The 15,527-nt window shown below is 33.1% G+C and overlaps 1 protein-coding gene across 1 annotated transcript in view; it reads right to left on the reverse strand.

The window, feature by feature from the left end:
- LOC123660789 (echinoderm microtubule-associated protein-like 2) overlaps positions 1 to 15,527 on the reverse strand; it is a 62,984-nt gene that overhangs the window by 14,473 nt on the left and 32,984 nt on the right. Inside the window, exons 3-7 of the mRNA XM_045595826.1 lie at positions 15,137 to 15,248; positions 13,573 to 13,710; positions 10,377 to 10,493; positions 9,790 to 9,861; positions 4,142 to 4,306 (exon numbers count right to left, since the gene is read on the reverse strand). Of these exons, the coding sequence (XP_045451782.1) occupies positions 4,142 to 4,306; positions 9,790 to 9,861; positions 10,377 to 10,493; positions 13,573 to 13,710; positions 15,137 to 15,248 (604 nt within the window). The remainder of the gene's footprint in view (positions 1 to 4,141; positions 4,307 to 9,789; positions 9,862 to 10,376; positions 10,494 to 13,572; positions 13,711 to 15,136; positions 15,249 to 15,527) is intronic.

Genomic DNA, 15,527 nt, shown 5'->3' on the forward strand with positions numbered 1-15,527 from the left:
GGGGGGGGGGGGGGTTAAGGGGGTTAATTACATATATGTCAAATAAACGTTTTACGGGATCAGCTAGTTATAAATATAAATGTGTTGAATATCCAAATTTAAATCGTGTTGGAGGAAGGATACAAATTGATTATAACAGGAAATAACGTTATTTGAAGCGTTATCTTTTGTTGTATATGTGTGGAACGAAAAATATTGCAAACTAATTTCGTTTACGAATTATAATTTACGAGTATTTAGTATTTACCCTGAATTTTTACAATATAATAGAGGTAATAAACTGAACCATATAGGTAATAGACTGAGAAAAAACTAAAATCGTTACCTACGGTCCATAGCATTACTCATACAAATATAAAAAATACATTGTAACTTTTGATTTTATAGGCTTCGAATAGAAAGAATATCGGAGTATGATGGTAAAATAACCAGATCACTCAACATTCAACAATCACACTCACAAATGAGAAACTTATATCTGTTGAGAACCAATGTATGTCAGTTAACTATTTGAACGTATCTAGTTATAATTTATAATTGTGTTTGCCCGCAAACGAAAAAGAACCGACTTCAATTATATAGACAAGTAATACAACGTAAGTAGACGAAAAAAAATTACAAACGCACTAGTCGTCATTACGATTTCTGAGGGTTCCTCTCGATTTCTCTAGGATTCCTTCATCAGATCCTGGTTTCCTTATCACGGTACCACCCTTGCGGTATCTCCTTTCCAACAAAGAACTAACAAAATCGGTTCATAAATGACGAAGTTATCCCCGAACATACATAAATATATATATACGGTCAAATTGAGTAACCTCCTCCTTTTTTGAAGTCGGTTAAAATGATTTATAAAGGTATGGTAGAACAAGTGACAAGTGTTACTCACTTAAATACACGATTATACCTTAGGGCGTGTGTAGAAATAACCTAAATACTAACATTCAACTGAGTGACAAAAGGTTGAGTCAATGAGGTTATCAAAGCAATACCGTTTCACTGATATTGTACCTTTTTGACAACGCCCTAATGGGTAAAGTCAGTGGGCTGTAATTGTTGCTTGAAGCTAAATTGAAACAATTGGAAAATTGACTTGACATTATTGGTTCAAGCGCTCTGTTTCAAAAACAAATTTGAAACAAACTAACAGCTTCGTTAATCGTATATTATTACGTACTGTAGTAACTAAATGTGTACAAGTAAAGTGTTAGCATGCTAAACAGAATTTTTTGTTAAATATAACTAGGTCAGCAAACAAGCGTACGGCTCACCTGATGGTATGCGATTACCTTAGCTTATAAATAGATGTCTGCAATACTAGAAGCATCGCAAGCGCGTTGCCAACCCTATCCCCAGTTCCCCCCAGGAGTTCTGGTCACCTTACTCACCAACGGGAACGTAACACTGCTTGAAAGCCGTATTATTTAGCTGTGATCTTCTGTAAGGTCGAGGTACTACCCCAGTCGGACTGTTCCATATTTTTAGCAGGAAATTTTCGGCTTCCCTCAGTAAAATAAATAAATAAAAAATTTGTCGAATGAGAAAAATTGATTTTAAAGACTAAGTCTTCGGCCGTCAGCCCCGATTTTCGAAAAAAAAAAACCAGTAGCGGTATCTAAAAGATAAAGGTTTGTAGTACATCTGTATGACATCTCTATTCGCAACCGATAAATTCACAAGTTGAAGTTTACTAGTTGATGGGAAACAGGCTCTAAGCCTTTATAGTACTACAAATTATTTTGATTATTTCTGTGATGTTTTATTTTAATGCTTTGTTTCAATTGAATTACAATAGATCGTCAAATAGTTACATAGAGCAACACTAGTTACAATAACTAACACAGTATAACGGATGCAATTAAAATTATTATCTTTCTGAATCATGTTTTTGTTCAATAATATATCATCCTTGAGAAGAATATACTTATATGGAAAATATAAAAAGTATCTTTATGTTATTTTAATAACGTGGACATATTATCGAGTAAATTTTTTATTTTCAGTACTTTCATTGTATTGTTCAAATGTAGCGTGTCACTTTAATAAATAATGAACTAGGCTCGATTTTAGCCATGGTTGTGATATTGTGTATCTCAAAAGATAGTAACAATTTTAATTAGGTGTGCATAGCAAGTCAACGACACCAATAGAACTATTGAAAAATAGTAATATTTTAAATTACTTACGCCGAGTTGCACGAAACAAAATTAAAATTTAAGTAGAGATTAAACTAATTTAATCACAAGAATTTCATAAATTTCTTGCGATTAAATTAGTTTAATCACTACTTAAATTTTAATTTCTTTTCGTGCAACTCGGCGTTAGTTCTACATTTGGCTAATTTGGCACTGTTGGAAGCCATTAATCTGAATGAATGAATGAATGAATGAATAAATGAATGACTTGGTATTCAAGATATGTTGACAGAAATAGATATATTATTATTATTTACTAGTGCTCGACCAGGGGTTGAAATTCGACCATAATTAAAAATTTAAAGAAAAAGCAAAAAATGAAAAAAAAAGAACGTTTTTAACTACACTTACTGCAGACTTTGACAGTCAACAAAAAATATAATATGCGTGTTGTGTCAAATACATGGTGGTATGTATGAAAAAAAAACGTTGTTATTTTTTTTTACAGATACCTACATACACTCGTATTTTTATGGGTTTTAAAAATATGCCGTTTGTGTATTGTGCTTATTTTCAAACTTCCGACACACGATTTAAATTTACATAGGCGCATTGATTTATTTATTATTACTTAATTTTGTTTATACCACATATAAAAATTTAAAATATTTTATTAATTTCAATAAACGATATCAGCCCTAACAGTACCTAGCCTTGGCGTGTTATCTAGACAGATCGATAAAACATAATTAAGTAAATTACATAAAAACAACATGAAAAAACATTAATTCATTAAAATTGTAGATAAGGTTACATACTGTTAGGGCCTTGAATCGAAGTTCATTAAATATATCATAACATGGAATATGTAACGAAGCTTGCGTAGTGTAATTAAAAATAAACGAGTGTGCTTTAGACCACACGACTGAAGTAAAGCTTCTTTAGCAATAAGCCTGCACAATAGGCTTGCATTGTCTTAGATAACCGAAACGTAACTGGCTATGAGAGAAAGAGAGAAAGAAAATGTGTGCCTCTCTTTTTTGCTCCGTTCACCTCGCCCGATATCACTTTTCATAACGCTCTCGTCACGCATTCACCAGCTTATTCCCCAAGTCAAGCGTACGTAAAGAAGTTTTACTTCAAAAGTATTCAGGAGAATGTCGTCACTCTCTTACGAGATCTAATTTTAATATTGATTTTATGCTTTTCAATCTCAATTTTGTTAGGATTTAAATATTGCTTATAGCGAGATACAGCCAATTTCACACCGTGTATGACAAGATGAACCTTTTACTAGATTTTAAAAATGTACCTTCAAAATTGCAACTAATAAAATTCCGTTTTAACAGCAGATTTTACTTTTAGTACTTTTATTAAGTACTACAATTATATTTCAAAAACATCTCTTATTTACTCAATAACGCCGAGTTGCACGAAAAGAAATTAAAATTTAAGTAGTGATTAAACTAATTTAATCGCAGGAATTGTATGAAATTCTTGTGATTAAATTAGTTTAATCTCTAGTTTAGTCTAGTCATCGACCGGTTTATATTTTTGCTATATGTATGAAACAAAATCTATTTTTAGCAATAATGCATTGGATAACACATTAGATTGATAACAACATAATTATGTTGATAAAGCACACAAACACGTCATACAAACACAGTGTGTACACACGTAAACGAATGTTAAACGTGTTAAATCATTCTGTGCCAATTATTGATGTTGTCTAGCTATGTACGACTTCTAAAGAAATATAATAATGTTTTTTTTTTCTTTAATATTTTTTATAACTTTTTAAGCACACGTGTATTTAGTGTTGTCAACTCAAATGTAGTTCAAGTGAGTCAGGAGACTAGCAAATATTGAATGACCTTTTGTGTAATCAGGACAGATTTGTAGAGATTTCCTGGCCTAGTCATCATAGCTAACAGTTAGGTATATAGTACATACTATTGCTTTTTTATACTTAAGGCTTTTAGGTATTAACTTTAATTACTTACCTATATCCATATACCCATTCTAACTTGAGCTTGTTCTGCGGCGGTGGCGCGACCTTCGAAAGGTCCAAGTTATCATGGTCACTCGGCGCGTACAGTATCACTGGACGGCCCCTTATGAACATCCTGACGGAGCCATCCTCTTCATTGTATTGACAGGTGTGAGTGCTGAAAGTACACAGAATGTTTATTTCTTTTACTTTGCTAAGTTTTCATTTTGAGGGTAGTTCGAAATATTTAGTCAAAAATATTCAATTTTTAAATGTGGAAAATATAACATTTGAAATTGGAATTCAATATATTTATCAATCAATATTAATTATTAGAGATTAAAATTATAGTAAAGTTGCATGCAGTTATTTTTCTAAACCATGTTAAAAAGAATTAATTAGTTAGAGTAATTAATAAAGCAATTAATATATTTGGGTTTGTGTTTACACATAACAAGGTGTTAATATAATAAATTTTACAATACGTCCTATGATTAGTACCAAGCGACCACATACATATGATAATTATACTAACATAACATACAAATTAAAACATAAAAATTATAAAAATCTTACTGTAAAATAAATTTTGCATTAGTTTTAAAAGTAAATTTTAAAGAATAAGTTAACATTAATACTGGTAAATATAAAATCTTCATGCTACATAAACTTCTTGGTAACTTTCGTGGTACTTAAAAAGGCATTATCAAAAATTAAACAGTATAAAAACCAAGTAATGAGTACATTACATAATATATTTATAACTTTCCGTATCATTTACATGAGGAAACATTAACGACAGGTTTACCTTTTAATAAGTACCTTAAAACCCCATATTGGCAAGTATGCGACTGGTTATACCTACTTACTCAAAAAGATTTTAAAACAGCGATTTCTAAAAATTTAATACTGAAATACTCGAATTAACATATATGGTAAATGTTGAATAATACGTAAAGAATAGTAGTTATTCGCGGTTTTACTCGCGTTCGGAAGTATCTGTATAACTATATGTATATGTTTAGTTTGGACTTCCGGTTATTTAAGTACGAACTTTTCTGTTTTATTGTGATGGATTATTTGTTACTCTATTCTAAAATTTCGCATTTTTAACATTTGTAGGACACGTTTATATTACTGATTAAGCCCAAGAGCCTGTCATACGAACGAACGAACAGTCGTTATCATTAATTAACGTTTATGGTTTAAGTGTGCCGTGTGGTGTCGGTCGAGTAGAATAGCACCACCCCCTTTCTTCCCTTGGGGGTCGTAAAAGGCGACCGAGGGATAAACCTGGCTCAAAATCATCAGGGTCCTGGAGAAGGAAAACTTCATTCGTAGCCCGGAATGGGGTCTCCGTCAAGCTTTCGTGGTAGAGCTCTAAAATGCGAAAGACGGCAGCCGAACTGGCTCTACACGTATCGACTCGTCGTTCCTGTGGGCCTAGCCAGTGAGGTCGAGAGGGTGGCGCAGAGCTTAGGCAGCTTTGCGTTTTCCTGAGAATATCATTGAGATGAGATGAGATGATGGTTTAAGTAATCTGACTCTAGGAGTTGCAATACGATGTATAATATAATATATCTATGGTAATATTAGAATTAATATTTCTCAAAAATAAGCTTACTAGCTCTGAAATTTTTAAAATCGGCGCGATATCCTGGTATTAATGTGTTTAAACAAAGTCGATGTGTCTAGAATATAAGTATGGATGTAAGTATATGTACCAATATTTGTACATAAGTAATAATATAGATCTGAGTTTTCACTTAGGTAGACCATTAAATAGGAGTCACATGCCACCGCGATTCAGAAAAAAATTCTATTATTTTTCTCGTGGTCTGGACTTTAAAATGCCGTTATTAAGTATTCTTTATTATAATGTGACAAAATTAAACTAAACGGAAGGAAGTAACAAAACAGCAATATAATATAACATATTGTCTGTTGACGTTTAAAATATTCATTGTAAAAAGGTACACATTAGAAATATTTTTTTTATAATTATTAATACTTGTAAATATAATTTTATATAAAAAAATATATATATTTATATATTATTGCGTGTTGCGTGTTCCGGATTTTATCACGCAAGATATACACTAAGGTGTGAGATTTCTTCTTTATTTTAGTTAAAGTAGACACTAAAATCCACACGCTAACATTTATATACTATTTATTATTTATATTCATTGAACGATAATGGTTAATTTATAATTATTTCAATTAAAGCAAGTAAGAAAAAACTCTATATATGTATTATACCTATTGATTATATTTATGAAAACAATCAATATTAAGTAAAATAATTTCCGCATCAGACTGCTAATAATTAAGTTTGCTCGCAAACTAAAAAAAACCGACTTCAATCACATCGACAAGCAATACAACGTAAATAGACGTAAAATAGTCAAGTAAGTGCGCGTTATCAAACATTACTCATAAAGTTGTTATCAGATCTGGATAAAATTTAAATGCGACTACAGGACAAGCATTAGTTTTTGGTTAAAACAAGAATCATCAAAATCAATACACCCAGAAAAAGTTCTGAGATAAAACATAAAATATAAGTTACGAGATTTATTCATACAATGTAGATTTAAAAAAAAAGTCAAGTAAATACGCACTATTAGATATTCTCGAAAAGTATTTCTCAGATCTCGATTAAATTCAAATGGTTTTAAATTAGTGCACCACCTTTTGGTTAAAAAAAGAATCATTGAAATCGGTGTACTCAGTAAAAGTTCTGGGGTAACATAGGTATATACATAAAAATAAAAAACAGTTTACAGTCGAATCAAGAACCTATTCCTTTTTTGGAAGTCGGTTAAAAAGACAACTTATTGCATACCGCATACCATAGATAATAAAAGCAAAGCGTGTCGCAAAACTGGCCGAGTTGAAAATGTTAAAAAAATTACCCAAGCGACTTACATCGGGGTGAATGACATCGCGGTAACGCTTCCTTACGTCCAGCAAAAATCCAAAAATAAATAAGCACCCACGCAGTAAGCTCCACTATTATACACAAAATAATCTAAAAATTATACAAAAAAAAAAATAAAAAATAAAACAAGTGACAGTAAATTAGCGTGTTGTGACAAGCTGTTATTAAGATTGTTACGTAAAATACCTGTCGTCCATTTCGTCGAATTAATGACTATTTTTATTAATTTCCAAATAAGGCAATGGTTTTATGTAAAATCGTTTACTTTTTAAACCGGTTTATAAAAGGAACTGACGCGAACAGCCAGCTTCCGAGAATAACATTCGCAGACTGCGCGCTAACAAAACCTACTGAGATCACTAAATACAGCACTTACGTACATTTCTGACTACGCGTTATCTATTACCGCGTATCAACGCATTAGATTAATAAAATACGAACAAAACGCGTAATGTACTATAGTTTTCATACATATTTTCAGTTGGCAGGATAATGTTGTTTTGTTTGTTATGAATGATTCGTAGGTATTACATGTTTAGGAAGTTTTGTCACAAAATAAAATCGATGGTCGGTACGTTTCAGATTCAGAGCAAATGTTCGGAGTTGGAGGGGACAAGGTCAATGTCAATTGTGAGGATACTGGAATATTAGCTATTTGCCTGTCCGTTGATGCGAGACGATTGCTCGAATTGGTAAATTAGTGTGATTAGCTTTTGTTATACAGAACTGTTGATGCAGTCATACGAATAAAGACTCTATATTATTAGTATTAGGATTCATTCTGTAACATAACAATTTGTTATTGGCCACATAGGCCTTTTTCTCCATGTAAGAGAAGGATCGAAGCCTAATCCACCACACTGCTCCAATGCGGGTTGGTGGATATATTCGCTACTATGAGTAACGATCGCTATCAGATGTCTATGTTTACAACCGTGATCGACTGCTTAACGAGCTAATAAACCGAACGAAATCTGTACAAATACAAATATCTATCTCGAGCGGGAATCGAACCCGTAATCGCCGGTGTGTGAGCGCCCACACGGTACACGCACCACTACACCAGAGTAATGCCTATTATTAGAACATTAGAATTTAAACTAATTTAAACATTATTGTATTTATATTAATTAAATATAGTAGAAATTGTCTGACTATATCACGAAGTATTTTCTTTAAAAATAATAGAAACAAACTCAATATACTCGCATTGCATCTAAAAGTAATTATTTTTGATTCAGACATCTCACTGCTGCTGTAACTGAGGTAGGGCACAGCAGGAATTTCCTGCTCAAAATATGGAGCAGCCCGACTGGGGTAGTACCTCGACCTTACAGAAGATCACAGCTAAATAATACTGTTTAAGGAGTATTGTGTTGGTACTTTAGTCGTGTGGTCTAAAGCACACTTTTTATTTATGTAAATAATTCACTTCCAAGTATAAATTGATTAATAAGAGTTTGTTCTGAAAGTATCACAACATTACTGAGCAAAAAAATAAGGCAGAATGAGGAAACATGATACATACTACATGAGGAAATGCGGATGTTTTTGTGTAAATCAGATACTGTACAGGATCTATATATTAATACGTGAAGCAAAAACTTTGTACTCCTTTTTACGAAAATTGCGCAGACGGAGGAGTATGAAATTTCGCACACTTATAGTTTATATAGAGGAGTGCAGAATGATAATATATTTTTTTTTATAATTATGCATAAAAAGTACATTAAATCAATAAAAAAAAAAAAAAAATTACACACACTACAGTGTTACACACACGCTTATTATACCGTTTTGTTGATTGTCAATCTACAGTCAAATTAAAAAATTATAAAAAAAGGTTTTTATTTTCATTTTCTTTTTGGTTTTCTTTAATTTAAATTTTTAATTATGGTCGAAATATGACCTCTGGGCGACCACTAGTATTTATTAAATAAGCTAATTGCGTTAATTTGCGAGTAACTTCGTTACCGCATGTATCAAAACAGTTTCGGCTACAATAAGTGCGTAGTTTATTTTTAAACTATATGAGAAAATTTATAAACAGAGTACCGTGGCTGGTTGTAAATTGCTAGGTGGAGAGACCCGTCTACAGAACGCTTTAAGTTTAACTAGCGACTCGCTCCGGCTTCGCACGGTTGCAATGCTGATACTAAATATATATTAAATATTTGCAATGTAAGCGCAAAAATGTGTTTATTTACGACATTACATTAGAAACCTCGAACTATCAATGTCCCTCTATTATATTATGCATGTATTATAAGCCTTCCTTTGTGATCAGAATATTTACTAAAGAAAACTGCATCAAAATCCGTTGCTTGGTTTTAAAGATCTAAGCATAAGCGGGAAGCGACTTTGTTTTATACTATGTAATGACCAATAACGATACAGTAGTCTGTTGATTTAGCTACCATTACTTATTTTTTGTCACTCAAAAATATAGATTCTTTCGACGTTCGATATAAAATGTGTGACCTCATTTCAAAATAAATATTTTTATTTTATTTCACTGAAACATTGTAAACTCGAAATTACTAAAGGTTAACATAAGTATAAATAACATTAAATATTCTATTTTATATGTTAATATTAAAAGTAAATTAATGAAATCGTCCCGACATATAGAAAAAAATTAACTAAAAGAGAAATGTTTTGTTTACCATCACCAAAAGCCCATAATGACACCACAGCCGTAATTAAGCAGAACTTACCCGTGTTTCAGTATGGGACCATTTTGCGACGGCTTAGAATACAAATTTAGCAACGATTTTGTTGTTGTAAACCTAAAGAAATAAACAAAGAAAAATGATCACGAAAAAAAAAATTAAAGAAAAAGTACTTAATTGTCTATGGAATATTTGCAATAAATAAATAGTTATTTTTTTTATCAATCAATTTGACAGAAAATATGTAATTTCAATAGTTAGCCATTTATGACAATAGTAATAATGAACGGCAAAAATAATGGATTCCATTTAATCTGTAAGTTTTTTTTTTTTAATTTGAATAGTAAAGCTATCTGTGCTTTAATTAGTTTAAAATGCAAGTTTTTTTTACTGTGTCATTTATTTCACGACCATTTTCTTAACAAAACGAAAATAAATATTCATAAAACTGTTTCTAAACGAACAGGATTTATTTTATAGCTTTTATTCTAATATTGAGCCGTATTATAATTATTCTGTGACGTTTTCATACCTACGTGTCATTGTAATTTCAATTCAGAATTATAAATCATTTAAATACTAAATGAAATAGACTACATCGCAGTTAAATAACTACAGTTAGCTCAACTTACCTCGTACTGGGTAATAAGCCCTGTGAGTTGAAATCTCCAGTAGAATTCCACCGTTTGGTCAGGTTGTTGGTGGCCGGCGACGGACTCTGGTTGCCGGATGACGAGTTATTGCGCGATCTACACATTTACACTACTAAGCTAGCGATACAAGCAAGCTACAATGTAATAAAACTTACAATTATGAATCAATTGTGTTTTACTACCGAAATAAATAATGAAAAAATATGTTAAATATGGTTCATAGTTCTATTCTAACAAAAGTACTAAGTAATAATCGTTTCAGCCTATAACATCCCACTGCTTGGCATATGGTTCTTTCTCCATGTAGGAGAAGGGTTAGAGCTTAATCCACCACGCTGCTCCAATGCGGGTTGGTGGATTCCCTACTATGAGTAACGATCGCTATTAGGTGTACATGATAAAAACTGGGAGCGACGGCTTAACGTGCTCTCAACGTACTCTCCGAGGCACGGTGGGGAGACCACAAGGACTTCACAAAAACCCAGACCACGGCAAACTTGTGTATGGCCAATACAAATGCTTGTCAACTGCGGGGATCGAACCCGCAACCGGTAGCGTAACAATCACAGACCAGTGCTGTGACCGTTGCGTCAACGCATCGTCAGACTAAGTAATAAGTAGATAATAAAATTCTGTAACAATGTATTGATGTAATAGCTGTAAAAATGTGATTTAAACGTATTCTCCTTCAGAATGTTTATAGCTGTCGTATATGATAGATACATTCTTTAACAGACAAGAAATAAAGACCTAGGACGTTTTCCAAATAAGTATCAATTTGTTTAATTGTATACTTAAGAATCGTTACGAAAATTTAATTTAGGCCCATTGACATGGAACGAGAAAATTGTTAGTCAATTATTCAATTAGGCCTGTTTCATTAGTTACTGATAAAGCTATCTAACGTATAACAGTATCCACCAAATAAAAGTTTCATATATTCTTTTCTTTTACCATCAAATTCCACTTTATCTGTCAAATAATTCTATTAATACTGAGTAAAAGTTGTAGTTTATTATTTGAAGTAAAACAAGCCCTAAGGACTTGTTTTAACTCCTGCTGTTAAAGCTTATCAGTAACATATGTCAGATAAACTTAATTAGTAATCAGCGAGACAGTAATCTTATATATAAAAATCTCGTGTCACAATGTTAGTTAACATACTCCTCCGAAACGGCTGGACCGATTTTTATGGAATTTTTGTGCATGTCGGGTAGATCTGAGAATCAGCCAACATCTATTCTTTTATACCTTTAAGTTATAAGGGGTTTTAAGGGGGTTAATAACATATATTGCAAAACAACGTTTGTAGGGTCAGCTAGTCTTATACATATATAAAATTCTCGTGTCACAATATTAGTTACAATACTCCTCCGAAATCCTGGACCGATTTTTATGAAATTTTGTGTGCATATCGGGTCTGAGAATCGGCCAACATCTATTTTTCATACCCCTAAATTATAAGGGGGTTTATAACGTATTTAGCAAAACAACGCTTGCGGGGTCAGCTAGATTTATAAATAAAATTGTAACCGATATCGCCCCGACCCAATTAACCTTTTATTTAACTAGAAATAAGATTCCTCTATTAAATAAACTGATTGTCACATCTCTCGATTCTAATAAGGAACTAAATTTTATCACTGATCTTAGTAACTTAACTGTCATATTGTGAAACAATATTGACATTAAGCTCGCTGGACGCTGGCTCGAGTATGAGTCACTTTTGTTTCTGGGATTCTTTTGCATAGATATTTTGAAATTTAACAAAAGTTTGAACAACATACTTGCTTAAATGTGCAATATGAAATAAATATGTATGTATAGATTATGACGTGATATTTAAGTATTATTTAACTGAGGTAGGGCAGAGCAGGAATTTCCTGCTCAAAATATGGAGCAGCCCGACTGGGGTAGTACCTCGACCTTACAGAAGACCACAGCTAAATAATACTGTTTTCAAGCAGTATTGTGTTCCTGTTGGTGAGTAAGGTGACCAGAGCTCCTGGGGGGGGGGGGGATTGGGTATGGGTCGGCAACGCGCTTGCGATTCTTGTGGTGTTGCAGGCGTCTATAAGCTACGATAATCGCTTACCATCAGGTGAGCCGTACGCTTGTTTGCCGAACTAGTGACATAAAAAAAAAGTAGCTACTCTCATATGGTGACTTTGTATTAATAAATTTAATTCAATATTACATAAACTTTTTCTTATAAAGTTTTATTTATAATTTGATAGAGACCATTTCCTGTGGTTATGTCACACGGTGTGTATGGTGGGTTATATTTAAAGAATCAAATTTTCACTTTGTATTACTGAGTCGCTGAAATTAAGTAGCCGTATAGATGATAAGAGGGGCCCAGCTGTGAGCTTTTTTTAGTTACAAACCAGTTCATTTTCATTATTAGTCATTCACAGTCAAAATTTTGTACAACTGTGTAGTCCATACAACCATGAGATCATCCTCCTTAAATGGTCTCTTCAAAGTGACACAAAAATGAAGGTCAATAAAGATTAATGGATAATTACGTTTCTCCATTGATGTCTAATCGATCTAATTGTTCACTCAACCTATCTACATATATTCCTATATTCAACGTTACAATATGTGATTCTACAGCGAAAAAATTTCAAAATGTTATTTATTATCTTAAACGAAACTTACCTGTAATAAGGTAAAACACAATTAAGTCGCTTAAACCGAAAATAAAAATCATCATATCAAAAATTTCGCTCTAGCGGGTACATCGTTCCATAGCTTAATTGGCTAGAGCGCCGACACGGTCAGTCGGAGACGCGGGTTCGAATCCCGCTGGAGCGGTCAATTTTTGATATGATATTCAAAAATGTTTACAATTAAGTCCTGTTTCACCAGTTGTGAATAACGTTATTTGACAGTTGACGGATGACGGTATCAAACAAATGAAAGTTTTAGATATATGATTCTTTCTTATCATCGAATTCCATAAGATTTTTGAGATAATTCTTTTACGCTAATAGGAATCTAAAAGTGGTTTTTATCAATTGAGGAGACACAGACTCTGGAGGCCTTTTCTACCACCTGCTGTTAAATCTATTTGTAAGTTATTTGCAGGATAAATTTTACTCACAACCGGTTAAATCAGCCCTTAACCTTACCTGTTACCTAAATATTGGTAAGGTATGTCAAGTCTTACCTGTAGGGTTGCACGGGGTGCGGTGTGAGGGGCGCGGGAGTTGCGCGGGGGGAGGGGGAGGGTGCGGGCGAGAGAGATGAAGATGATGCAGGCGAGTCTGATTGTAGTGAACCCGTTGATTGATGCTGTGGACCGCGTCTGAAATAGAAAAAAAAATTCCATTTTAAACTTTTATTCAGTAAACTTTCTAGAATAAAACAACGTAAGTAGGTAAGTGTTAATAAGCTCGCATTCAGCTTGTAACACCCCACTCCACTGCGGGTTGGCAGATAATATCCTACTATGAGTAACGACTGCTATCAAGTGTACATGATAACAACCGGGATCGACTGCTTAGCGTGGTCTCCGAGGCACTGTCGGGAGACACAAAAGGAGACATCCAACCGCAAAGAAATAAATATTTGTACGTATACATATATCTATCCCGAGCGGGAATCGAAAGGCACAAACCGTCGGTGTTTTAGACGACTACTCGATATTACAATATAAAAATTTAAATTACTAACAACTAACACCATCTATCGACTAAAATGATAACTAAATGAATGTAAAACAATCTGTTGTTAGCTCATTAACTGAGAATAATATATAAAACCTATTCTTATTAAAATTTAACACTTTAATTATTAGATACAATTGTTCATTGATCAGGCCATAATATAAAAAAAAAACTACCGTGCTTAGACGACAGTACAGATTAAGAATCTAAATCTGTAAAAATAGATTTCGAACTTTTGGATTTGTTAGAATTAAATAAACGTAAAATAACAATATAATTATGAAACAACTTTGTCAGATTTAATCGCGGTTTATTAAATTTTTTAAATGCCCGACGGGACATTTTGGATAAAAAACCAAAATTTTGATTTCGCTAATAAACCACGATAAAATCCGAAAAAGTTGTTTCATTATAATTAGTAAAATTCTCGTAAACATTAGAAAACAATATATATGTAACAAAATGGTAGGAAAGTCAAAACTGTACATTGAATATTTTTTAAAATAATACTTGGGGTGTGATCTCCAAGCAACACCGAAGCCAAAAATATCGTTTTTAGAATTTTTGTCTATTTGTCTGTATGTATGTCCGGGATAAACTCAAAAAGTACTGCATGGATTTACTTCAAATTTGGCACGAATATTATTAAAAAGTCGGGTCACCATATAGGCTACATATTATCACGCTATCACCTATGGGGAACGAGCAGTGAACCTTTATTTCTTCAATGCATTCTGTAACAACGTGTTATCTAACGACGCATATTTGAATGTTGTTGTTATTATGTTAATAACTATGCTATAAGCTAGCTTCACACTATAAATAAAGACATTCTGTAGTATATTTAGTATCAGCATTGCACCCGTGCGAAACCGGGGCGGGTCGCTAGTATAAAATATTTATGTTTATTAAAATATATTCAATGATGTATTTGACGATGGTAATTAGACAAAAATGTAATATGGTCCAAATATTAAAAAAGCAGTAGGCATATGAAGTTTACTGCTCGCTACCTAAGCACGGTACATATAAAATAGAACCTACAAAGAAGTACTATACATTTACCTCTGTGATAGGGATGAAGCTGTTGACCCGTAACTGGAGGTGCGTTTGACGCTCTCTCTGTAGGAAGGTTGTCTGATTCTTAATTCTCGAGTAGGCGTCCCTGTTGTGCGTTCTGTAAAAACAAGATGTGTATTCTTATTTAAAGTAAATAACATAAATGCTTAATAATCAAGGGTCCGCGGTAGGCAGTGATGTAGCGAGCTTGGCACAGTGCCTTTTTAGCGCTCCCTCCCCCTCTCATTCGAAAACCATATAATATGTTCAGCAATTTTTTATTTTGTGGATCATTCGGCGCCCGTTTGTGAGTAACGCCCGGGTTATAATGCCCCTTGCCCCCCCCTCGCTACGCAAATGGCGGTAGGCTAAAATTCTGTGTCCGAAAAAAACAAAG

The sequence above is a fragment of the Melitaea cinxia genome, chromosome 16 (assembly GCF_905220565.1).
Source record: "Melitaea cinxia chromosome 16, ilMelCinx1.1, whole genome shotgun sequence".
In the NCBI taxonomy this organism is placed as follows: Eukaryota; Metazoa; Arthropoda; class Insecta; order Lepidoptera; family Nymphalidae; genus Melitaea; species Melitaea cinxia.